This window comes from Salvelinus sp. IW2-2015, linkage group LG18 (genome assembly GCF_002910315.2).
Source record: "Salvelinus sp. IW2-2015 linkage group LG18, ASM291031v2, whole genome shotgun sequence".
Classification (NCBI taxonomy): Eukaryota; Metazoa; Chordata; class Actinopteri; order Salmoniformes; family Salmonidae; genus Salvelinus; species Salvelinus sp. IW2-2015.
This window is the reverse complement of record NC_036858.1, coordinates 685,587-710,976: the sequence shown is the minus strand read 5'-3', so window position 1 is coordinate 710,976 and position 25,390 is coordinate 685,587. Positions and strand designations below refer to the sequence as shown.

The 25,390-nt window shown below is 45.4% G+C and overlaps 1 protein-coding gene across 1 annotated transcript; it reads left to right on the top strand.

Moving 5' to 3' along the window:
- The first annotated feature begins 1,096 nt into the window (after positions 1 to 1,096).
- Positions 1,097 to 24,926, top strand: LOC111977481 (uncharacterized). Its single transcript, XM_070448223.1, is given in 16 exon segments — positions 1,097 to 1,226; positions 1,229 to 1,248; positions 3,342 to 3,398; positions 4,489 to 4,557; positions 6,064 to 6,153; positions 6,354 to 7,031; positions 7,127 to 7,264; positions 10,338 to 12,989; positions 16,495 to 16,642; positions 16,925 to 17,042; positions 21,037 to 21,196; positions 21,283 to 21,396; positions 21,524 to 21,610; positions 21,739 to 21,904; positions 22,857 to 22,942; positions 23,916 to 24,926. Coding segments are annotated over 16 exon segments (4,716 nt in total). The 5' UTR covers positions 1,097 to 1,099; the 3' UTR covers positions 23,922 to 24,926.
- Positions 24,927 to 25,390: the final 464 nt, after the last annotated feature.

The following is a 25,390-nucleotide window of genomic DNA, read 5'->3' as shown; positions in this document are numbered from 1 at the left end:
ATACCTTGACTTTGTTGTCCTTAACCCATTTTTCCACAACTTTGAAGTATTTTTGGGGTCATTGTCCATTTGGAAGACCCATTTGCGACCAAGCTTTAACTTCCTGACTGATGTCTTGAGATGTTGCTTCATATATCCACTAAATTTTGCTTCTTCATGATGCCATCTATTTTGTGAAGTGACCAGTCCCTCCTGCAGCAATGCATCCCCACACATGATGCTGCCACCCACGTGCTTCACGGTTGGGATGGTGTTCTTTGGCTTGCAAGCCTCCCCTTTTTCCTCCAAACATAACGATGGTCATTATGGCCAAACAGTTCTATTTTTGTTTCATCAGACCAGAGGACATTTCTCCAAAGTACGATCTTTGTCCCATGTGCAGTTGCAAACCGTAGTCTGCCTTTTTTATGGCGGTTTTGGAGCAGTGGCTTCTTCCTTGCTGAGAGGCCTTTTAGGTTATGTCGATATAGGACTCGTTTTACTGTGGATAATGATGATTTTGTAGCTGTTTCCTGCAGCCTCATCACAAGGTCCTTTGCTGTTGTTCTGGGATTGATTTGCACTTTTTGCACCAAAGTACGTTCATCTCTAGGAGACAGAACGCGTCTCCTTCCTGAGTGGTATGACAGCTGCGTGGTCCTATGGTGTTTATTATACTTGTGTACTATTGTTTGTACATATGAACGTGGTACCTTCAGGCGTTTGGAAATTGCTCCCAAGGATGAACCAGACTTGTGGAGGTAAAAAAAAAAAAAAAATGGCTGATTTCTTTTGTTTTCCCATGATGTCAAACAAAGAGGAACTGAGTTTGAAGGTAGGCCTTGAAATACATCTACAGGTACACCTCCAATTGACTCAAATGATGTCAATTAGCCTATCAGAAGCTTCTAAAGCCATGACATCATTTTCTGGAATTTTCCAAGCTTTTTAAAGGCACAGTCAACTTAGTGTATGTAAACTTTAACAGATGGTCAGTCTGCCACGCAGTCTCCTCGTGGAGTGCAATGTAATCGGCGTCCAAAATGGCATTACCGATTGTTATGAAAACTTGAAATCGGCCCTATTTAATCGGCCATGCCGATTAGTCGGTCAACCTCTAATGTTGACCCAAATGGCTGCTGGAGTGTTGATGTTACGTTTGGTGTTTCAGGAGCAGAGACATGACCTGGGCCAGGACTTCCCTTCCACTCTGCCCCCTCTCAGACGAGCCAAGTCCCTGGACCGTAGGCCACCGAGTCTGTCATGACCGTGAGTACCATTTCAGTCTTACACCTGCATTGCTTGCTGTTTGGGGTTTTAGGCTGAGTTTCTGTATAGCACTTTGTGACATCAGCTGATGTCACAAAGAAAAAGGGCTTTATAAATACGATTGATTGAGTGATTGATTGACTCTCCTGTCGTTCAGTGTTTCTATGTCGCCTCTCGGGTGTGTCTTTCTGACATACTCAAATACACCAGGTAGACTTTTCAACTGAGAACATTGTAATCAGTTAGCGCTGATTGTTTACCCAAGGGGGGTGTGTGTGTGTGTGTGTGTGTGTGTGTGTGTGTGTGTGTGTGTGTGTGTGTGTGTGTGTGTGTGTGTGTGTGTGTGTGTGTGTGTGTGTGTGTGTGTGTGTGTGTGTGTGTGTGTGTGTGTGTGTGTGTGTGTGTGTGTGTGTGTGTGTGTGTGTGTGTGTGTGTGTGTGTGTGTGTGTGTGTGTATAGGGGAGCTTTCTCTCCAGGTCCAGATAGCATCACAATAGTTCTTCTGTTCTCCTAAAGCTGCAGGGTAAGAGGTCATCAGCAATGCTAGGGGACGACTTTCTCCCTGCTGAGTGGAGGTTTTTAAAGGGGTCGTTGGGTTGGTTTACCAGTGTTAAGAGTATTCACGTTTTATTAGGCGTACGTACTGGAGACACGTTCTGTAAACCGTCCGCTGAAATGCTTACCGTCCAGGTTCCTGCTCGACAAGCCAACAGCAGTACTAAAACACAAGGACGTAAAGTGTCTGGGTTGACAAAGGGTGCGGCCTTAGCTGACGATAATGTTATGATAATGTTATGATAATGATGAGTCACGGTGTGCTATGAAACCACTCAATCTTTCAGCCACATGATACTGAACATGTTGATACAGCAGCCCCTGGCTCAGCTGTAGTAATGAAGACATTATGGTACGCCGTGCCTTTTTGTTAGTTTTAATGAAATAGGTCGTCGAGGGATTGTTGTGGTTTATGATCTATTAGTCTGCACCTCTGAATCTTTTGGTTCCTGCTCTTTCTGGCTGTTCTAGTGGCCGGGGTTTTCATGTCTGCGTTGGTGGAGGATTATACTGTAGAGAGTAGTCCAGGGGGCTGTGATGGGTGAAGTGGCTGGGACAGTACAGTCAAGGGGGCTGTGATGGGTGGCGTGGCTGGGACAGTACAGTCAAGGGGGCTGTGATGGGTGGCGTGGCTGGGACAGTACAGTCCAGGGGGCTGTGATGGGTGGCGTGGCTGGGACAGTACAGTCCCAGGGGCTTGTATGGTGGCGTGGCTGGGAACGTACAGTCCCAAGGGGAAAGTGAGGTTGGCGTGGCTGGGACAGTACAGTCCAGGGGGCTGTGATGGGTGGCGTGGCTGGGACAGTACAGTCCAGGGGGCTGTGATGGGTGATGTGGCTGGGACAGTACAGTCCAGGGGGCTGTGATGCATAGTGGAGTAGATACATGTTTCCCCTAACCACTGGTCCAGGGTCAGTTATTATTGTATCCTCCAAATGATTAGTGCTAAGGCAATCTGGTCCTAGGTCTGTGTTCAGGTCTGTGTCCCCGCTCTTTCTCAGACATTAAGTTAACTAATGAAGTGTATTTTTTAGCTATGCAAACGATGATTCAATGATTCTTGAAATGATTCAAGATAATCATTGCAAATATTCAAAATTGCCCAAATACGTCAACATCTATTTAACAAAGTGCAGAAAATGCAGCGTGTTGGAATTGCAATGTTTCTGTCAGCTCTGTACTGTAGTCATCCAGTCGTGATAACTTATACTTTTCTTTCAGCTGTGAGTATGACATGTAAAAGTTAGGAAGTCCTGCGTGGATCTCAAATAGAAGTTGTTTTTAAAAAGCTGTACCTTTGGTCACCTGGTATCTGTGTGTTTCAGCATCTCTTGGTTCGTCTTGCGTGATGTTGATGTGTGGCGTCACTAGACTTTACTGGGCCGGGGCTTGATTTCATTGGCATTTTTAAAAGAGTCGATGTCAAGTGATGCTTTTAGGGATGGTGTGTAACACTGTCTTTTTCTTTGAGATATTAGCTGATGTACGAAGGGCTATATAAAATAAATTTGATTTGATTTGATTCTCTTTTTTCCCAGCCGGACTTGCTGAACTTCAAGAAAGGTTGGATGGTGAAGCTGGATGAGCATGGACAAGTAAGCAACTAACCATACCGACAAACATCACCAAAACAACTCATGTTGTTTTTTTTGTTTTGTTTTTCTTGAAAATCGTATTTTTAAAAAAATGTTGGGGTCAGATCATCAAATCAGGGATTTAGTAGCCGTTCAAACAGTCATCTGAACGTTCACCTAATGCCTTGTAGAATGTTCTAGTGTTCCATGGCCTTTCGAGCCGAGCGTCAGTCCGTCTTTGATGACACCGCTTCGACGGGCGACCGTTGAAAGGGTTATGTGGTGCTTCTCTTTATACAGCAGATCGATGTTCTTTTACAGCTACGTTTAGTGTGTAGACCGGTGCTCCAACGCTGTATATTTCTACAGTTTGCTGCGTTGTTGGAGCTAGAAACATTAGCGTTTCGCTACACCTACGATTAAAATCTGCAATACTGTGTATGTGACCAATAAACTTTTGATTTGATATATTGCACAGTCCAAGTGAACACACAGCTTTCATAGAAATCCTTGCTTTTCAGAGGGCTACCAACATCACTTCAGTATCCTCTTCTATGGGGTTGTTCTGGTATGTGTCTGTGCTGTGTGTAGTGTAGCTCAGTTGGTAGAGCATGGCACTTGTAACGGCAGGGTTGTGGGTTCGCTTCCCACTGAGGACCAGTACGAAAAAAGTATGAAAATGTATGCACTCACTACTGTAAGTCGTTCCGCTAAATTACTAAAATCTTTGTATTGCACACAGAAACCACGCTCCTAATTTCATTGCTCTGTGATAACTCTCACTGGCGCCAAATATAGGTTTTATTCTTCTATATCTGCATTGCATTTTGGGGGTTTTGGCTGGGTTTCTGTACAGCACTTTCTGACATTGGCTGATGTAAACAGGGCTTTAAAAAATCAAATGTGATTTGATTATTCTCGGTCTACTGGACTAACAGAACAGTTGATGTATTCCCAGTGAATTCTGTGTTGAGCTCTCTCTCTCTCTCTCTCTCTCTCTCTCTCTCTCTCTCTCTCTCTCTCTCTCTCTCTCTCTCTCTCTCTCTCTCTCTCTCCCTCTCTCCCCCTCTCCCTCCCTCCCTCCCTCCCTCCCTCTCTCCCTCCCCTACAGTGGAAGAAGTTTTGGTTCGTACTGACAGACCACAGCCTCCGATACTACAAGGACTCCATTGCTGAAGAGGTGACTTTTTTCTCTAAATCCATCCGTACTCGTCAGTCGTGCTAGTGTAACTGTGACCGACTATAGCAAGGGCAGTAGTTATCTTTCAAATAAATGGAAAATGTTCGTCAATACAGTATTGGTTTCCTATTGATAACGTTGTATACTAAACACAAATATAAACGCAACATGTAAAGTGTTGGTCCCATGTTTCATGAGCTGAAATATAAGATCCCAGAAATGTTTCATGTGCACAAAAAGCTTATTTCTCTCCAATTTTAAGCACAAACTTGTTTACATCCCTGTTAGTGAGTATTTCTCCTTTACCAAGATAATCCATCCACCTGACAGGTGTGGCATATCAAGAAGCTGATTAAACAGCATGATCATTACACAGGTGCACCTTCTGCTGGGGACAATAAAAGCTGGCCTCGATCATTGTTTTAGAGAATTTGGAAGTACGTCCAACCGGCCTCAAACACGCCAGGCCAGGACCTCCACATCTGGCTTCTTCACCTGTGGGATGGTCTGAGACCAGCCACCAGGACAGCTGATGAAACTGTGGGTTTGCACAAACTGAATACTTTCTGCACAAACTGTCTCAGGGAAGCTCATCTGCATGCTCGTCGTCCTCATCAGGGTCTTGACCTGACTGCAGTTCAGGGTTGTAACCGTCTTCAGTGGGCAAATGCTTCATAGACGAATTCCGTTTTCAACTGTACTGGGCAGATGGCAGAAAGCGTGTATGGCGTTGTGTGGGTGAGCGGTTTGCTGATGTCAACGTTGTGAACAGAGTGCCCCATGGTGGGGTTATGGTATGGGCAGGCGTAAGCTACGGACAACTAGGACAATTGCATTTTGTCAATGACAATTTGTATGCAGAGACACCGTGAAGAGATCCTGAGGACCGTTGTCTTGCCATTCATCTGCCGCCATCACCTCATGTTTCAACATTATAATGCACGGCCCCATGTCGCAAGGATCTGTACACAATTCCTGGAAGCTGAAAATGTCCCAGTTCTTCCACTGCCTGTGTACTCACCAGACATGTCACCCGTTGAGCATGTTTGGGATGCTCTGGATCGACGTGTATGACACTGTGTTCCAGTTCCTGCCAATATCCAGCAACTTTTCACAGCCATTGAAGAGAAGTGGGACAACATTCCACAGGCCACAATCAACAGCCTGATCAACTCTATGTGAAGGAGTTCTGTCACGCTGCATGAGGCAGATAGTCACACCACGCCCTTTACCTTTTTAAAAAGTTATCTTTGAAAACATGCATATCTGTATTCCCTAGTCATGTGAAATACATAATTAGGGCATAATGAATTCATTTAAATTGACTGATTTCCTTATATGAAATGTAACTCTTTGAAATTGTTGCATGTTGCGTTTTGTATTTTTGTTCGCCGTAAGTACCCATTACCCAGTTTCAAAGGATTGTTCCTGCAACTGGCTGCTTGTATGCTGATAATAGACTATTCTGTTCCTGACTTCACCATCTGTAGTAATGCTGTATTTCAGGCTTCAGATCTGGACGGGGAGATAGACCTGTCTACGTGTTATAACGTCACTGAATACCAGGCTCAACGCAACTACGGCTTCCAGATACATGTAAGCCTCAATCACTCACATACAATCTCAGATTATTTAATGTAGTAATAATGATCTGATTTGCGTTTATCTAGCCATTTTTGTCACTTTTTATTATCAAAAAGCACGTTGTTGTATGGATGTAACAGCCCTTCACTGTCACCCAATAGGATAGCTGTTATTGTACAGTGTGAATCTAATGCCCTAGCTGTCCTCCTCAGACCCAGGAGGGCATGCACARCCTGTCGGCCATGACTGCAGGCATACGGAGGAACTGGATCCAGGCTGTCATGAAGAATGTCAGACCCTCCACCGCTCCAGACGTGGCTAGCAACCACAGCTCCTTCTCCCCACTGGAGGGGCTGGTTCAGCCGGACGTGACCCAGGACTCCCCTTCCTCCGAGACCTCGTCCGTGGAGCGTGAGCCAGGTCCAGGCCCTAAGAAGAGCCGGGCACGCGAGCGCCGACAACAAGGCCGCTCAAAGACCTTCGACTGGGGCGAGTTCCGACCCATTGCCCAGGCTTTGGCCCAGCAGCGMGCCCAGAAGGCTGAGCCCCTGCAGACTGACATAGGAGACCCCGATCGGAACCGGAGGAGGGAGGAACGACGGAGGAGGTATGAATCTGTGACTGGCTCCTCCAAGGACCAACCAGCAGGCTCCGAGGGCGGGAGGATGGACTTTGAGAAGGGGGGAGGGAGTGAAGGCAGCCCTGGGGGTGAGTGCGTGGGTCCCCCCTCCCTGGAGAGGCAGCAGAAGGTGGAGGAGGAGATCGAGCAGCACTGGCAGCAGGTGGAGCAGACACCCATCAGGGATGAGAGGAGGGTACCTCTGCCCCCGACACTGCAGACCAGGGAGACGGCCGAGCTGGAGAAACTGCTGGAGAGCTACAAGAAAGGGGTGGGTGTTTTTATGGGAACCGAGATCAATGTCAAAGGTCAGAGGTTGCTGATAGGTCAGTGTTCACCTTGTCCATTGTACCTTGCCTCTCCCAGGTAGAAGAGCTGAAACTGCAGTTGGGGAGCTGTCACCAGCAGCTCCTGCACTCCAACCAGCARAAACAGAATCTGGAGGTCCAGCTGAGGACGGCTCTGGAGAGAGAGCAGCACGTCCGTTCTGGATACGTCTCCCAGGTAAGCACCTCAGAGCTTTTCTTCTCCTCGGAGCTGTTCTATTCTCTATAGGCAGTCCTGTTGAGTTAACATTTCATGAAGTAAACCGTACAGATTGAGCAGTGTGTGTTTGTTCCTCTTTTCATTTCGTAACCWCCTTTGCATGTTGTATTTTTAATTGTGAGAAAACATCAAACTGACTGACATCAAAGCTACACAACGGCTCCAGAATGTTCCTTTGCATGAGTCCGTTCGTTGCATGTGAGGAGAAACTTCTTGTTTTTATGACTCCTTTTACAGCTTCTTGCTGATGTTTCGTTGTGTTTATAGGTAGGACAGATGTCGCAAACTCATGCATGTGTATCGAACGTTGATGCATTCAATTTAACGATTAACATTTAGATGGATAAGTTTCCTTTTCGGTGTTCCTGTGATGCTGTAAATGGCTCCTTGACTTCAACAGTACAGCCATAGGAGTTGAAATAATGACGTTTGGCTCAGAACTGTATAAAATATGGCTGGTCTCCTGACGATTTTTATTTGAATGGATTTCAGATGTTTTGTTTTCTACTGCTGTTCCAGACCATGCCTTCTTCTCTTTACTGATGTGCGCGCCAGACCTTTATGCAGATTATATTTTTCTGTTGTATTTTTGCTTGTGTGTATGTGTGTGTGTGTGTGTGTGTGTGTGTGTGTGTGTGTATGTGTGTGTTAGAGAGCGGGTCAGAGTGTGTCCGTATGGAGGGCTAATGTATGCTTTTTTTGAATTCTTCACCACTTATTGTGTAAATCTGAGTTTTATCAAAGATAGTTGGTTTGCTTGGATAGCTTGTGTAACAAATACAACTTTGATTCAGTTCAAAAGGGATGTTTTTGTGTTGACGGCTTTGATGTTTAGAAAGGGAGAGAATGTGGTTAGTTTATGCGGTCCTTTGCATTTTTTTGCTAAAGTAAAAAAAAAAAAGTCATTTCAGGGGAAAATAATTAATTTCCTGTTCGTGTTGTTTTTACTTATTTTTGGTTTTAAGAAGCAATTTTCATGTTCATTACACTGATTTTAGTTCTGACCTGCATTGTTATTGCTATTACGCAATGAAATGCGATGTGATGAGTGCCTTTTTGAGAAATGTTTTGTGAAGAGCGGAAAGAATTCAGAAKAAGGATATCTCAAGAACATAGTTTATTCCAAGAACCTGGTATGCCTCCCATCTCTAATTAAACCACCTAGCTAGCACTAACTTTGCATTACTTACCCCATGAATTAACTCCTTAACCATTTAATGTGCATGCTAATTTGTGATTCACTAACCATGGCCATTAAATCTCTTTCCAGCGCTCTAATTCTCATAATTTGGSCTAATGATAGAAGCTGTAATGTTTTTCATCGTTATTGTTAAATGGCATAATGTTGAATTCAAAATTATATACGGTACCGGTCAAAAGTTTGGARACACCTACTCATTCAAGGGTTTTTCTTTATTTTTACTATTTTCTACATTGTAGAATAATATTGAAGACATCAAAACTATGAAATAATGGAATCATGTAGTAACTAAAGTGTTAAACAAATCAAAATATATTTTAGATTCTTCAAAGTAGCCACCCTTTGCCTTGATGACAGCTTTGCACACTCTTGGAGTTCTCTCAACCAGCTTCATGAGGAATGATTTTCCAACAGTCTTGAAGGAGTTCCCACATATGCTGATGCAGTATGTACTGGAGCTGCTTTTCCTCACTCTGCGGTCCAACTCAGCCCAAACCATCTCAATTGGGTTGAGGTTGGGTGATTGTGGAGGCCAGGTCATCACTCTCCTTCTTGGTCAAATAGCCCTTAACAGCCTGGAGGTGTGTTGGGTCATTGTCCTTTTGAAAATAAAATGATAGTCCCACTAAGCGAAACCAGATGGGATGTGTTCACTGCAGAATTCTGTGAGCCATGCGGTTAAGTGTGCCTTGAATTCTAAATAAATCAAAGACCGTGTCACCAGCAAAGCACCATCACACCCCTCCTCCATGCTTCACGGGGGAACCACACATGCGAGATCATCCTTCACCTACTCTGCGTCTCACAAAGACACGGCGGTTGGACCAAAAATCTCAAATTTGGACTCATCAGACCAAAGGACAGATTTCCACTGGTCTAATGTCCATTGCTTGTGTTTCTTGGCCCAAGCAAGTCTCTCTTCTTCTGGTGTCTTTAGTAGTGGTTTCTTTGGCAGCAATTCAACCATGAAGGCTATTCACACATCTGTCTTCTGAACAGTTGATGTTGAGATGTGTCTGTTACTTGAACTCTGTGAAGCATTTATTTGGGCTGCAATTTCTGAGGCTGGTAACTCAATGAACTTATCCTCTGCGCAGAGGTAACTCTGGGCCTTCCTTTCCTGTCGCGGTCCTCATGAGAGCCAGTTTCATCATAGCACTTATTTTTCCAACTGCACTTGAAGAAACTTTAAAGTTCTCAATTTTCTGTAGTAGGCTGAACTACGATCGTTCTTCTTTAAAATAATGACCCACAGACTGTCATTTCACTTTGCTTATTTGTGCTGTTCTTTCCGTAGTATGGACTTGGTCTTTTACTAAATAGGGCTAGCTTCTGTATACCACCCCCTACCTTGTCACAAAACAACTGATTGGCTCAAATGCATTCGGAAGGAAATAAATTCCACAAATTAACTTTTAACAWGGCACACCTGTTAATTGAKATGCATTCCAGGTGACTACCTCATAAAGCTGGTTGAGAGAATGCCAAGAGTGTGCAAAGCTTTCATCAAGGCAAAYGGTGGCTACTTTGATGAATCTGAAATATAAAATATATTTTGATTTGTTCAACCCTTTTTTGGTTACTACATYTGTTATTTCATAGTTGTAATGTCTTCATTATTATTTTACAATGTAGAAAATAGTAAAAAATAAAGGAAAACCCTTTGAATGAGTAGGTGTGTCCAAACTTTTGACTTTATATTATGATTTCATAATGTTTAATTGCTCTGAATCCAGAGGGGAATAATTGATGTATTACCTAAAACAATTTAGCTAGCCTTTTTCACCCCTGCTGTGTGTGTTAACCAACTTTCTGGTCCCCTTTTCCAAGCTGGAGCTCCCTTTGGTTCTGGAGGCTGATATCGAGCCCCAGACGAAGAGGCCGGAACTGGTTAGTTCTCAAGCGCAGAGCTTAGCAAGGAAGTATCAGGAGACCAAAGAGCTCCTGCAGCTYCAAGAACTGAAAAAGCGTAATATGCAGGCACAGCTTGGRCTCTCGCTTTCCCACCTCTCCATCAAGGAACTTTACCTTTCCCACCCCCAAACAACAGCCCCTCTGGAAAGCCTGCCTTCCTCAGAGCCGCCCGTCAAAAAGACTGTTAGKTTTTTGATCGAAGATAGTGCAGACAGGATTCAAGAGCTAGAGGACTTGATATCAGGAAAGTCCCTGACTCTGAAGGGACTGGTTAGATTGCTACGATCTCACAGTGAATTCTGCCTGCAGGGTAGTCCGGAAATAGGACAACAGGGTAGTTGCCAGAGGCTTTTGGAGAGCTGGAAGTTTCAACAAGAGGTAGACAGCGAGACCATGAGGCAGAGCTTGGCCAGGGCGGGCGAAYGCATCCACAGTTACGAATCYCMTCTCCTGGCCATGGAGGACATGCTAGGAAGGGATCAGAAGGTGGAGAGCCGGAAGACCCCTTACGGACCACTGTGTCAAATCGAAGACCACTCGAAAAGCCACGAGTTCACTGTACGGGCGTTGTCCCACAGGGTTGAACTTCTAAAGAGTGAAAACGAAGCGCTGAACCAGCGCTATCAGGAGATAGTGAACCAACTAACTGAGGCAGATAGGGAGATCGACAGGCTCAAAGCTGAGTTGATCAACCTGCAAGYTGGGAAACAGCACCTACTGATCCTAGAGGAGCTGAACGGKGTCAGGGCCAGACTAGCAGAGAGCCAAGCCAATGCCGTCGACAGGGAGTTCTATGAGAGAGAGCTGAATGAGAAGTCATTGAAGCTTCATGAGGCCCTTGTCACCTTGGAGGTGCTAGAAAGCAGCCTGAATGACACGGAGAGAAGACTGCAGCTGAAAGAGGCCACTCTCAAAGGTCTGGGATTCCAGATGGCAGAGGAAGGTGCTCKTAAGGAGAAAGGGCAACTCAAAGAGCAGCTGGAGGCAACAGGGGCCAAGCTATTGGAAAAGGAAGAGCTCTGTAGAGAACTTCAAGCTCAGAACATTGAATTTCAAGCTAGAAACCAGGAATCGGAGGGAGTCCAGAGTCTGAAACTTTTAGAGGCAGAGAATGAGATTAGGATGTTGCGAGCAAAGTTGGGGGTAAAGGCAAAGTCGGCTAGGGGAGAAAGAGAAGTGATTGTTAGTGAAGACTTGATGCAGACAGGTGAGAGGAAGGTAGCAGACAAAAGTGTTATAAAGCAAGTAGTAGGTGAGATAAAGATGAAGTCTGAGGCCCTTAGTCGGGTGTTAGAGGTGTTAGTGAAGCTCGATGTTAGTGTGGAGAAAACACTAATTGATCTGAAAAGCTCTTTACATATCACAGACTGCCTTGGATACTTTGAAGAAGAGCCAGATGAAGTAAGTCAGAGAGTAATGAAAAGGTTGGTATTAGAGGCAGCGTTCTGGAGTGGTCTGTTGAACGCTTTAGAGGTTAGCCCATGCAAGACTGAAGGTGAACGTGCATGTAGTTTTGAAATGCGTGTYGTACAGCGTACGGTAGCTGAGAAGAGCATGTTGCTGTTGATGAACAGGATTTGTCCTCGACCCAAGATGGAAGTTGATAATGAGATGACTGTGACTGCACAGACCATGCGAGCAGACCTTTCGAATTGGTGCAGCTGGCTTGATAACGACACCAACACGCTCATTTTGAAAGATCTAACAGAGGCATTGCAAGAGAAAGTGTATTTGTTTAACCTAATTGCCTCCACCATTGAAATGTCCACGAATGACACCCTCCTGTCCTTGGTCCTAGCTAGCTTTGATTCCGGCAAAGTTAAGAAACAATGGTCTGAGCACCTTGAAGACGCAGCCACGGAAGCTCACATGGCCTATCTCATCAGCAGGCTGAASTTCCAACACGAGAAAGAACTGAAAGAAACACAGGTTGAGAAACTTCAGATTGGCAACTCTGACTGTGCCAACTGCTGTCTATTGAGAGAACAGAACCGAGAACTCCAATCCAAATTGGCGGATCAACAGAACCATATGCAATGCCATGAAGGCACTATGAGTGAAGACACTAGACCAGTAACACACATTCAGATCGAAGGGGAGCCCATTGACTCCCTGGACAAGGCCATACAGCTGCAAGACATGGTAGCCAAGCACAAGCTGGAGCTGAGGGAGACCAAGGACGTCTACACACAGGTAACAGAAAATCTGCGACAGGAGGTGGCAAAGGTGTCCGAGATATTGCGTCTAGAACGTGAAGAAAACGTGAAGGAGATCGACTCTCTGACTGTCTGCATGGAGAACCTGAAGAAGAAACACGAGACAGAGAGGATCGTCCTACTGGAGAAGTTCCATCATCAGATGGATGTCACCCCAGGAGCAGGCTATCCCACTGGGGCAGAGGATGGGACGATGTCCCCTGAGACCTCCACAACCTCCGCCCTCAAGGAGCGCATCCAGGAGCTGGTGGCCCAGGTCTCGGCCATGACAGAGGAGATGAAGCGGAGGGAGCTRCAGGGCGACGCAGCTACTCTCCGGCTGAAATACGACAAAGACCTGGAGAATCTGAAGGTGGAAGCCGTTCCTTGTCCTTTCTGTTCCTCCGTCCGTGATGCCTTGTCTCCTTGTGGCACCCTCCAGACCCCCTCCTTACCTCCCTTACCCCCCCTTTCCTCTGTAGCCCTGCTATCCTCACTCTGCTTGCTTTCCTTTGTATATCAGTATCCTCCAGTGTTGCATGGTGACTAATCCACTGTTAGTGCATGTGGTTGTTGACGCTACTTGTGCGCTGAGGAACCCGTTTTGTTTGACAGGAAAAAGGTTAGTTAACCAGAACTTATTCTCCGAAATACCAACTGGAACATTGTTTATGTGGGAGGCAACCCATCTGCTTAGGGAGACCAACCAGAACCTCTCTTACAGTCCCGTGAAAGTCAGGCTGACAAAGAATTCAGGTCATGTTATTTAGTGTCTATCAGCATATTTACACATCCAATGTGAAATTATCATCCCAGTAGGTATAGCTGCTGATGAAATGAATTCCTCGGAAGCTACAGTTTGATTTGCTTCATTACAGATTCCTTTCTTCAGTAGGCGTCGTATATATTAGAAGTGTCAAATACAAACGGTTGAAGCCCTTTTTAAAGCTGTCCACCTATTGTTGTCCTCAACAGATACATGATTTAGATAATCGGGTGGACATTTTGTTTTTTCTTGAGGAGGAAGTTTAAATGAGCTGCATTTGAAGGTGCATGGGGCTTACCTCTTTTCTCTTTTTGATGTGCTTTAACTGACAACAATTAACTTTTCCCCCTTCTGACATGCTGAATGAACTTATAATAATTGACAGGCTATCAAAACATTGCAGAATGCTTGAAGCGTAGACATATTTGCAATGCAGATGCTTCTACACCTGCATTGCTTGCTGTTTGGGGTTTTAGGCTGAGTTTCTGTACAGCTCTTTGTGATATCAGCTGATGTAATAAGGGATTTATTTGATTGATATTTACTTTCTTGGAAACTTCAAAAAAGGCATATTAACCACATTCCACCATGATCATATACCTAGAATCTTTGGTAATGTATGTGAACATATAGTTACCCAGATGTTTTTATGCGTCATAGATCCTGTCTTTTGTTTTATTATTAATTTAGACTACATAGAATTCATATATAAAAAAAAAAAGAAAAAATGTTGTCCATTGTCATGGTCTCTACATTACGTTGTAGACGTTTATAATAATTACACAGGTCATTTATAATCAGGCTCCAGCTTTATATGAATCGTTTTAAGAGCTGTTGTTTTCTGCGTGTTTATATTAGGCCTGAATAGAGACGGTTTCTAAGCAGATGACATGGTCTCCTACTCCGGTTTAGAACACAGCTTGGGAACACAGTTTGGGAACAGCGTTTGGGAACACAGCTTTGGGAACAACAGCTTGGGGACACAGCTTGGGAACACGCTTGGGGACACAGCTTGGGAACACAGCTTGGGAACACAGTTTGGGGACACAGCTTGGGAACACAGCTTGGGAACACAGTTTGGGAACACAGTTTGGGGGACACAGCTTGGGGACACAGCTTGGGACACAGTTTGGGGAACACAGTTTGGGGACACAGTTTGGGAACACAGCTTGGGAGCACAGCTTGGGGACACAGTTGTGGAACACAGTTTGGGCACAGTTTGGGAACACAGCTTGGGAGCACAGCTTGGGGACACAGTTTGGGAACACAGTTTTGGGGACACAGTTTGGGAACACATTTGGGGACACAGCTTGGGACACAGCTTGGGAACAGTTGGGAACACAGCTTGGGGACACAGCTTGGGAACACAGTTTGGGCACCAGCTTGGAACACCAGTTTGGGAACACAGCTTGGGACACAGCTTGGGACACAGCTTGGGAACAACCAGCTTGGGGACAACAGCTTGGGAACACAGCTTGGGAAACACAGTTTTGGAACACAGCTTGGGGACACAGCTTGGGAACACAGCTTGGGGACACAGCTTGGGGACACAGCTGGGAACACAGTTTGGGAACACAGCTTGGGGGACACAGTTTGGGAACACAGTTTGGGGACACAGTTTGGGAACACACAGCTTGGGAGCACAGCTTGGGGAACAGTTTGGGAACACAGTTTGGGGACACAGTTTGGGAAGACAGCTTGGGAACACAGTTTGGGAAACACAGCCTTGGGGGACACAGCTTGGGGACACAGCTGACATGAGTCGACCTGCGCTACACCAGGTCTTTTGTTGTTGCTGCCGGTGATGTAATCTTTGTATTGTTGTTGTGTGTGGAGACGGACGGGTGGTAGCATTTTTGCGGTCCTCTTAACAGTAATAACCTTGTAATATCAGTAATACCGTTTTAGCAGTGCTCTTCCTGGTCCTTGAGGACAGGTTTCATCCCTGGAACACAGTCCCTCCAGTCAGACATACTTTATTTACATGTACTTGTATACTATACACCAGCCACTCCCCTAAACAGGAAATGGCCCCCACGAACGCACTTAGACACACACACACACACTAAACAAAGGGCAGGTGTTGCTTGCTGTGATGTCACAGTAGGAAGTGCCCCCAAATATCCAGCCAGTGGGGGGTTGGCTCAGTCTCAAAGTTTGTTCCCTCCTGGGCCAGTTTCCTGAGCGCTGTGAAAACASACTTTTTAGGAATAGAGAGAGGGAGCATAGGACAGTACTCAGATTAGCAGCACTGAATAGAGGACGGAAGTAGGTTTTGGGTCGAGCTGGTCGGGAAGGCCATTCAAATCCCCTCTTGCGGAAACATGCACTGTAATTATAATAGCATTGTGAGTGGCTCTTTCTGGAACCGTGTTGATCAGACCCTCCCCAGCCTTCTTTCTCTATACCGCTAAAAGGTGTTGGTGCGAAGCTGCCAATCCTGCCTCATTTGACACAGACAGGCTGGCCCAGGGACAGTACGATGGAGACACACCAGACTCCACTGTCTGTCTGTCCCCACAGAATCAGCCTATTATCCAGTGTTCTATTTGGTGTCATCTTAACCTCCTACATTCCACCAAGACATCCCCAATATAAACAGATTAGACGTTTTTCACATTATAGACGGCTAACAATATGACGCACTATGACACAAACTCAATTTGTAATAGGTGTTTTATGAGCGAGCGGCCCGGATTTCACTTGGCTTCAAATCTTGGCAGCGGTTGAATACCTTCACTGTTGCAGGGATAATTTGGCTACAGAACACAGCCTTCTCAATCACATTGTGTTCTCGCTGCCTACGCATTTCTTCAACGTATTGTGTATTCTGTACCAGAGGCTTATGTTGTTAATAGCTAAAGTAGCTAGCTTGGTGTTTGTCGTCAGTGATCAGTGAATAGATGGTCAGCAGTWGGTGGCTGGGGTCAGGAGTTCTGGATCAGAGTTGTTTGGGCTTTAACTAGATCCAGAGTTTGACCAGGAAAAATACTCTATAACTAGGGTCCAGAGGTTTTCCTAGTCAAGTCACATGGTCAGGCAAGAAACTCCTGGCCCTATAGCTTATGGTTTCATGTAGATTCACTTTTCACTGATTCCCCTCCATTGATAGGCCACCTGTGAGAGGGGCTTTGCTGCCATGGAGGAGTCCCACCAGAGGGTGATTGAAGAACTGCAGAGGAAAAACCAGAGAGCGCTGGAGAACCTACACGAGGAAAAGGAGAGYCTGCTAGCCGAGGAGACTGCCGCTACCATATCCGGTCAGTAGTAATTGCGATAGCYGCTAACGCTAACCCTATCAGCAGTAGCACCTTGGTAATCATATAGGCCTAGTGTCCCATGCTAGCAGTACCATCAGGCTAACATTAAGTATTTTGTTCACTTGTGTACACAAATCCACAATTGTGAGTTYCCATGGTCTTTGGGTTCTGCTTTATAAAACAGTGGATTTTCTTTCTAAAACTACACGATTATCTAATGTGGTCCGGCTACGCTTGATGATCTCTCCTAAATAACAACGTTCTTTGTTTTGGTTGTTCCAGCAATCGAGGCGATGAAGAACGCCCACCGGTCGGAGCTGGAGAAGGAGCTGGACAAGGCCCGCAAGTCCAACAGCAACACGGAGAACGCAGACATAGAGGAGATATGCAGGCAACACGAGTAAGTTAGCATATCATTATGACAAGATGGCACCGACTGACACGTTCYCCGTGTTGCTAGCTCCTAGCCAACTTTGCAGTCTTTRGTTTATTTTWGTGTTKTTTTTTACTTTATTTGCTCAAAATGTTTCTAGTATTATCTCCTATGACCGACGAGCACTCCTGGTCATCAGATCGGCGGTTACTCGCCACAAATTTGACAGATTCGACTTTCCAGAACTGGACCCTTTGTTCAGTTCTCCCAAAGCAGTTCCATTCCTTCCAGGAGCCCTACCAAAAAGAGAGCTAGTGTTCTAGTCAGACTAAGGAGAAGGGCAAATCACCTAATGCTTCCTAGTATTTTACTAGCAAATGTACAGTCTCTAGACAATAAGTTACAAGCTCAGAGTGAGGATTTCCTACCAACGTTACCAACGTTCATCATTATCAATTTTTTTTATTTTTTTTTATTTTTTATTTTACCGTTATTTTACCAGGTAAGTTGACTGAGAACACGTTCTCATTTGCAGCAACGACCTGGGGAATAGTTACAGGGGAGAGGAGGGGGATGAATGAGCCAATTGTAAACTGTAATCAATAACTCATGGTGTGACTGTGGTAACTTACAATTCCTCGCAACTTTCTGTTCTCCCGCTCTGGAATACCTCCCGATTACATGCCGACCCCACTATCTCCCAAGATAATTCCCAGTGGTTATAATCACGGCTGTATACCCCCAGCACCGATCCTCCCATGYGGGCCCCCGCTGCTGTAGAAGACTGTGAGCTCTAGATCTCTGCGGCTGACGTCAGTAAGACCTTCAAGCGTGTGAATGCTCTCAAAGGAGCCGGTCCAGACAGTAWCCCCGGCAAKCTCCTCAGAGCATGCGCAGACCAGCTGGCTGGAGTTTTCACGGACATATTCAACCTCTCCCTGTCCCAGTCTGTGATCCCCACATGCTTTAAGATGTCCACCATTGTCCCTGTACCCAATCAAGCAAAGGTAACCTGCCTAAATCACTATCGCCCTGTAGCACTCACTTCTGTCATCATGAAGTGCTTTGAGATGCTGGTTCCAAYAACCAAATCAGCTCCACCTTACCTGACACCCTGGGCCCACAAAAATCTGCATACGCTCCAACATATKCACAGATGACGCAATCGCCATTGCCCTACACACTGCCCTATCCCACCTGGACAATGTGAGAAAGATGTTCATCGCCTACAGCTCAGCGTTCAACACCATAGGCCCCTCCATGCTTGACACTAAGCTCAAGGCCCTGGGTATGAACACCTCCCTCTGCAACTGTACCCCAGGTGGGGAGGGTAGGCAACACACCTCTGCTACACTGACCCTCAACACGGGGTCCCCCAGGGGTGTGTGCTCAGTCCCCTCCTGTACGTCTGCATGGGCACGTACGACTCCAACATCATCATCAGGCGACTGAAGAGATTCAGCATGTGTCCTCAGATCCTCAAGAAGTTCTACCGCTGCACTGTCGAGAGCATCCAAGACCGGCGGCATCACCGCCTGGTACAGCAACTGCACCGCCCTCAACCGGAAGACTCTACAAAGGGTGGTATGGACTGCCKAATACGCTCCCTGCCCTCCTATTATATCTACAACAGGCGATGTTTGAGGAAGGCCCGGAAGATCGTCAAGGGCTGCAGTCACCCGAGCCGTAGACTGTTTAGTCTGTTACCGTCTGGGAAACGGTATCGGAGCATCGGGTSTCGGACCAACAGGCRCCGAGACAGCTTCTACCACCAGGCCATCAGACTGCTGAACAGCTATGTCTCCCTGCACAGACCTAAACCTTAGAGCCTATTGCACCAGCCAACTGTAGATGTGACTGCACCTTTTATACCTGTTGGAAACTAGATGTGACTGCACCTTTTATACCTGCTGGAAACTGTGGACGTGACTGCACCTTTTATACCTGCTGTAAACTAGATGTGACTGCACCTTTTATACCTGCTGGAAACTAGATTTGACTGCACCTTTTATACCTGCTAGATACACTCAGATGTGTACTAGCACTATTTATACCTAAGTTCCTGAGAAATTCTAGATGTGACTGCACCTCTTTTATACTGCTGGAACATACTTTTGACCTGACACCTTTTTATACCTGCTGAAACTGTGGATGACTGCACCTTTTATACCTGCTGGTAAACTAGATGTGACGTGCACTCTTTAATACCTGCTGGAAACTAGAATGTGACTGCATCCTTTTATAACTGCTGGAAAACTAGATGTGACTGCACCTTTTATACCTGCTGGAACTAGATGTACTGCACTTTATATACCTGCTGGAAATAGACTTGCTGACTGCACCTTTTATTACCTGCTGGAAACTAGATATCGTGACTGCACCTTTTATACCTGCTGGAAACTAGATGTGACTGCACTTTTATACCTGCTGCCATAACTAGATGTGATTGCACTCTTTTACCTGTGACCGCACTGGTATTTTTACCTGACTGGACACCTAGTGAATGTGACTGCACCTTTTATACCTGCTGGAAACTAGATGTGACTGCACTTTATACCTGCTGGAAACTAGATTGACTGGCAACCTTTTATATCCTGCTGGAAACTAGATGTGACTGCACTTCTTATACCTTGCTGGAACTAGATCGTGACATGTTCACCTTTTATACTGCTAGGAACTGTGAACGTGACTGCACCTTTAATTATACCTGCTGGAACCTGTGGATATGTGAACTGCACCTTTTTATACCTGCTGGAAACTGGTGGACGTGACTGACACTTTTCTATACCTGCTGGAAACTAGATGTGACTCAGCACCATTTTAATCCAACCTGCTGAAACTATGTGGACTGAGCACCTTTTATACCTGCTGGAAACTAGATGTGACTGCACCTTTTTATACCTGCTAGAACTGTGGACGTGACTGCACCTTTTATACCTTGCTGGAAACTAGATGTGACTGCACCTTTTATACCTGCTGGAAACTGTGGAGTGACTGCATTTTATGACCTGCTGTAACTACCGATGTGACTGCACCTTTTATACTGCTGGACACTAGATGTGACTGCACCTTTGATACCTGCTGGAAACTAGATGTGACTGCACCTTTTATACCTGCTGGAAACTAGATGTGACTGCACCTTTATACTTGCGTGAAACTAGATGTGACTGACACTTTTTATAACTTAATTTTATAAATCTGTTTTTTTATATTGAAGTTCAAATCCAACCAGCGCCATGGGAACGAAGGTCGGGCAAAGCCAGTATGTCACTGTGACTGGCTGTGCTTGCCAGCTGTAACCAGGGCAACTGGAACTAAGGTGGCGACTGCGTGCCTTGCCAAATGGAATTACAGACCGACACAGTTCCAGCCGTTGTCTGGGGGTTATTAAGGAACTGATTAGCAGCAGTCTGGCCCAGTCTGTCTGGGGGTTATTAAGGAACTGATTAGCAGCAGTCCTGGCCCCAGATCTGTCTGGGGTTTAATTAAGGAACTGTTAGCAGCAGTCTGGCCAGTCTGTCTGGGGGTTTTTAAGACTGATTAGCAGCAGTCTGGCCAGTTGTCTAGCCTCTGAATACACTGAAGCTCCAGTGTCAGGCCAGAACTCAAATATGAAGGAAGCAGTTGCTGTACTGAGTCTGGTTTTCCTTACATGTTTTTCCTACTCACCACAAAAATGAATGGAGTTTCTAGATCTGTGTTACTGTTTCCTTTGGTCAGCTATTATGATGGAAAGTGTTACAGCGTGGTCTTTTGGTTGAGTTTCCTGAGGGTGGTAAATGTATGGTGTTGATTGGCTGAGTGTGGTACTGAATGGTAAATGTATGGTGTTGATTTACTGAGTGTTTTCCTGTGTTCTCTCTCTTTCCCTCTCTGTCTCTCTCCCTCTTTCCCCTCTCTCTCTCTTTCCCTCTTGCCCTCTCACTTTCCCCGCTCTCTTTCCCTCTCTCTCTATCTTTGCCTTTCCCTCTCGTTCTCTCTCTCTCTCTTTCTCCCTCTCCCTCCCCCATCTTTGTTGTAGAGAGGAGCTGTGTTCGTTCCAGAGGGAGATCGAGGTGCTGTCTGAGCAGTATTCTCAGAAGTGCCTGGAGAACGCCCACCTGGCCCAAGCCTTGGAGGCTGAGAGACAGGCCCTCAGACAGTGTCAGAGGGAGAACCAGGAGCTCAACGCACACAACCAGGTACACACACACACCCAGGCACTAATAAACACCCAGGTAATAGTCCTCACACTTACCATGACATCTAATGTGCCTTGTGTCTGTAGGAGCTGAACAACCGTCTAGCTGCAGAGATCACMAAGATCCGCTCTATGGCCGCTGAAGACGGGGGTGGAAACACCTGCAACATCACACATGGGAAGGAACTGTACGAGCTAGAGGTAAGCTCCGCTCCAGGTGAACATAAGATTGGACGATTTGAAGTCTTCCTGTTTGTTGAAAGGGGACATTGCTTTTATACACAGCTGAAGTTTACCCCTTAAATCTTAGCGTTTTGATCTTTCCCAGGTGATGTTGAGGGTGAAGGAGTCCGAGGTCCAGTATCTGAAGCAGGAGATCAACTCTCTGAAGGATGAACTCCAGGCCGCCCAAAGAGTAAGACCCAAGTTACCTAAAACAGCTTTTTAMCACTTTTCATTGTATTTTATGCTATTTTCTCATTTTATGCTGAGGTTGTATTCCTCACCCTACCACCTTAAACGATGTATCATTTGTCCCTCCAGGATAAGAAGAATGCGACGGACAAGTACAGGGACATCTACACAGAGCTGAGTATCGTGAGGGCCAAAGCAGAGCGAGACCTGGGGAGGCTCAGAGAGCAGCTGCAGCTGGCCCACGAGGCACTGGGGGAACCATCACTGGAGGATGTGGAGAGGGCAGGAGGATACGGTAGGAATACAGAACACTTTCTAGCCTTCTGCTACTCCATTTGTGTGTTCCAAATGGAACCCTACTCCCTATCTAGTGTTCCAAATGGAACCCTAGTCACTAGCTAGTGTTCCAAATGGAACCCTAGGAACTAGCTAGTGTTCCAAATGGCAACCCCTAAGTTCCCTATCTAGTGTTCCAAATGGAAACCCTTCTCCCTAGCCTAGTGCTTCACAGAAGGAACCCTAAGTCCTATAGTGTTCAAAAGAAACCCAGTACCCTACTTAATGTCCAAATGGAACCTTCAGTCCCTACTTAGTGTTCCAAATGAACCCTAGTCCCTTACTTAGTGTTCCAAATGGAACCCTAGTACCCTACCAGTGTCCAAATGGAACCCTAGTCCCCTACTTAGTGTTCCAAATGGAACCCTATACCCTTCTTAGTGTTCAAATGGAAACCCTATTACGCCTTCCTAAGTGTTCCAAATGGAAGCCCTAGTCCCTACCCAGTGTTCAAATGGAACCCTAGTCCCTAGCTTAGTGTTCCAAATGGAACCCTGAGTCCCGAACCTAGTGTTCCAAATGGAACCTATAGTCCCTACCTAGTGTTCCAAATGGAACCCTAGTCCCTACTTAGTGTTCCAAATGGAACCCTAGTGCGCTACTTAGTGTTCCAAATGGAACCCTAGTCCCTACTTAGTGCACTACTTATGCCCTGAGCCTTTTGTTTCAGTCTTAACAAGTTTAGTGGTTGTTTCACTCATAACCAATGTGTGGCAATGCCTCCAACATTTGCATATGATGTCTCATAGTACAGACTGTCTCTGACCTGCAACCCATTGACCTCCTTACAACAACCAGCCAGACAAGTAGATGTATTACAGTAGTGTCTATAGTATACTGTACATAAGCTGAACTAGACACTTTTRCCCCCCAGGACTTGTCTTTGAAGTAGTTGTCTTCTCTCTCCTCAGATATCATGAAGTCCAAAAGCAACCCTGACATTCTCAAGATGGCGGCCGCTGCCGCCAAACGCACCGAGCGCACCATGAGGTCAAAGGTATAACTTATTAACGCCTGAGTAAGACATCTTAATGTGTTTTACGCAATCGAGAAGTCTCCCCACAGCTGAAGGTTGTGTGTGTGTGAGAACGGTTCAGTTGGAACCAGGTGCCATTGAGCTGTGACACACTGCCACCTTCAGGTTAACTACTGCATTACACTGCAACTTTTGAATTCCCCACCAGGTGAATGTACTGTATTGGGTGGCTGCATTGGCCATATGAACATACAACACTTTTGTCATATTACTCTAAAAAACCTTTAAACAAATCCCTTTGTGCTATTTGATTGTGGGTTAAAATGCTTCTATAAYAGAGAAGTGTACCAACATGTGACGAGATGGGTCTCCCCCAAAGCCCCTTCTCGGTCTGTGTCTGGTGACATGCCCATGGCCAGCTAGGGCTGCCTGAGAACCTATAGGCCTACATTTCTCCTTATGGTCACATACCAAACCAGACTACCACCAATAGCAGTGTATCCATTGGTGTACCACCATTTTGTTTATGTGTTCACCCTTCAGCAGTGTGTTACCCAGAAATAATCACTACACCCCCTTTCTGCTCATTCTAATGGTCTCCAACGTCCTTCTGGGTGTGTATAAAAGACTTGCATTATTATTCCCCACGTTTATGGTACGGATGAGGGGTACGGATGAGGGGTACGGATGAGAGAAAAGCCCTCTGCATTACTAGACCCTCTGGACTCTTGTTCTTTCCCTCCTCTGAATCTCACACATTAACAGTCAAAATCACATTTTGATTATGCGTTTGAATGGGATCACCTGGTTTTGGTACCAGTGGGCCTAGAGAGAAGTATCAGTTTTACCAGTGACGGAAATTAGTGCACCTCTCTGTTTGCATCGATCTGCTTCCTCGTCAATGATTCAGTCCTGTCTACCTGAAACTCTACAGTTAAACCGACCACGGTCATAACAGTCTTCCCCCCCCCCCTCCCCTCCCCCCCCCCCCCAGACTTAAGGAAGGGCTGACTGCTGAGCAGCGACTCCACCTGTTTGACAAAGACACTAAGGAGTTCTGACAGCGTGGCCTACGTCACACCGCTCCAGCCACCTTGCAGCATGTTTAGAAAGGCCACTCTATTTTACCTCTGTGATTARMTATTTAGAAACACACTGGTCYCCACACACATGTCGTGTGTGTATATATTAAAAAATAAAACATGGTATGAAGATTTGAAGTTTATGTCTAGACTCATTCCATGCACTTTAGTTACTGTGACATTTTGGTTTTTGGTTTTTTGTCTTACAGTAAATTCTCTGTACGGTTTTTAATGAGGCGTCTATCATCTAACAAAGATGGCCTGTAAGCTACTGTTTGGACTCCTTAGTCTGTGTTAATAGCCGAAGGATTAAGTATGATGTTGTAAAGGCTAAACACAACTGCATAATYATGATGATGATGGAATAATTACTTACATAAGCATAACCGTAGGAACAATCTTGCCTTCAGGCCTGCGTGTTATGCTAGGTGAGGTCAGTGTTCACATGCTGTCGTTTCCCCTCTATCCCCTTAACAAAGCTATGGAAAGAAAATGTTTGCCTGCATCATTGTACAAGTAAACTATCTGTTACGTTGGATGTTGCTCCTTCATTGCCTGATGTGTGGACTTGTTATATGATCATTATTAACATCATAGAATGTTTTCTGAAACAGGACAATTTTAAAATGACCCCTGGAAGGCGACTGCTGAACGCATACAGAACGAATGGGATTATCTGATTTATGATATAAATATATTTACATTCTTCTCTCTGTAATCGTATTGGCACAGCTGTATGGGAGGATGATTTGTTGGAGTCGGTTATGTCTGTAGTCTTGTTCAGTGGCAGTCCCTTTGTATTTATTTATGTGGGGGGGTTTTGTCTCACATACCAATRCCTCTGTATTCTACTGTTGTAAATATACAGCCAATGTATACCAACTGACAACCGGTTTATTAGCAATAAATATTTTTGCACCCTGTGTTCAGTTTGAGTGTTTTAATCTACTAAACTGTGTTAATCTTTCTCCAAACCGATTTAAAACGAATTATACACCGCAACACTTTTCTCTCAAGGGCCCCAGTCAAGTATTTTTATTTTTTTCCCTGCTATTTAATTGATCAATTGCCCAGAGAGAACACTTATAGGGCCTATTGAAAGTCTACACAGCCCGTGCACATACTTCACATTTTGCTGCCTTTAAAATTAAAAGGCATTCAATTGGATTTCTTTCCAACAGATCTACACAACCTCCACTTGAATAGAACTTTTCCCAGGACTTGTCTTTGAAGTAGTGTCTTCTCTCTCTAGATATCATGAGTCAAAAGCAACCTGACATTCTCAAGATGGGGCTGCGCCCGCCAAAGCAGACGCGACACTGAGGTCAAAGGTATATACTTTAATTCCAACGCCTGGAGTAATACTCATTAATGTGTTTTACGCATC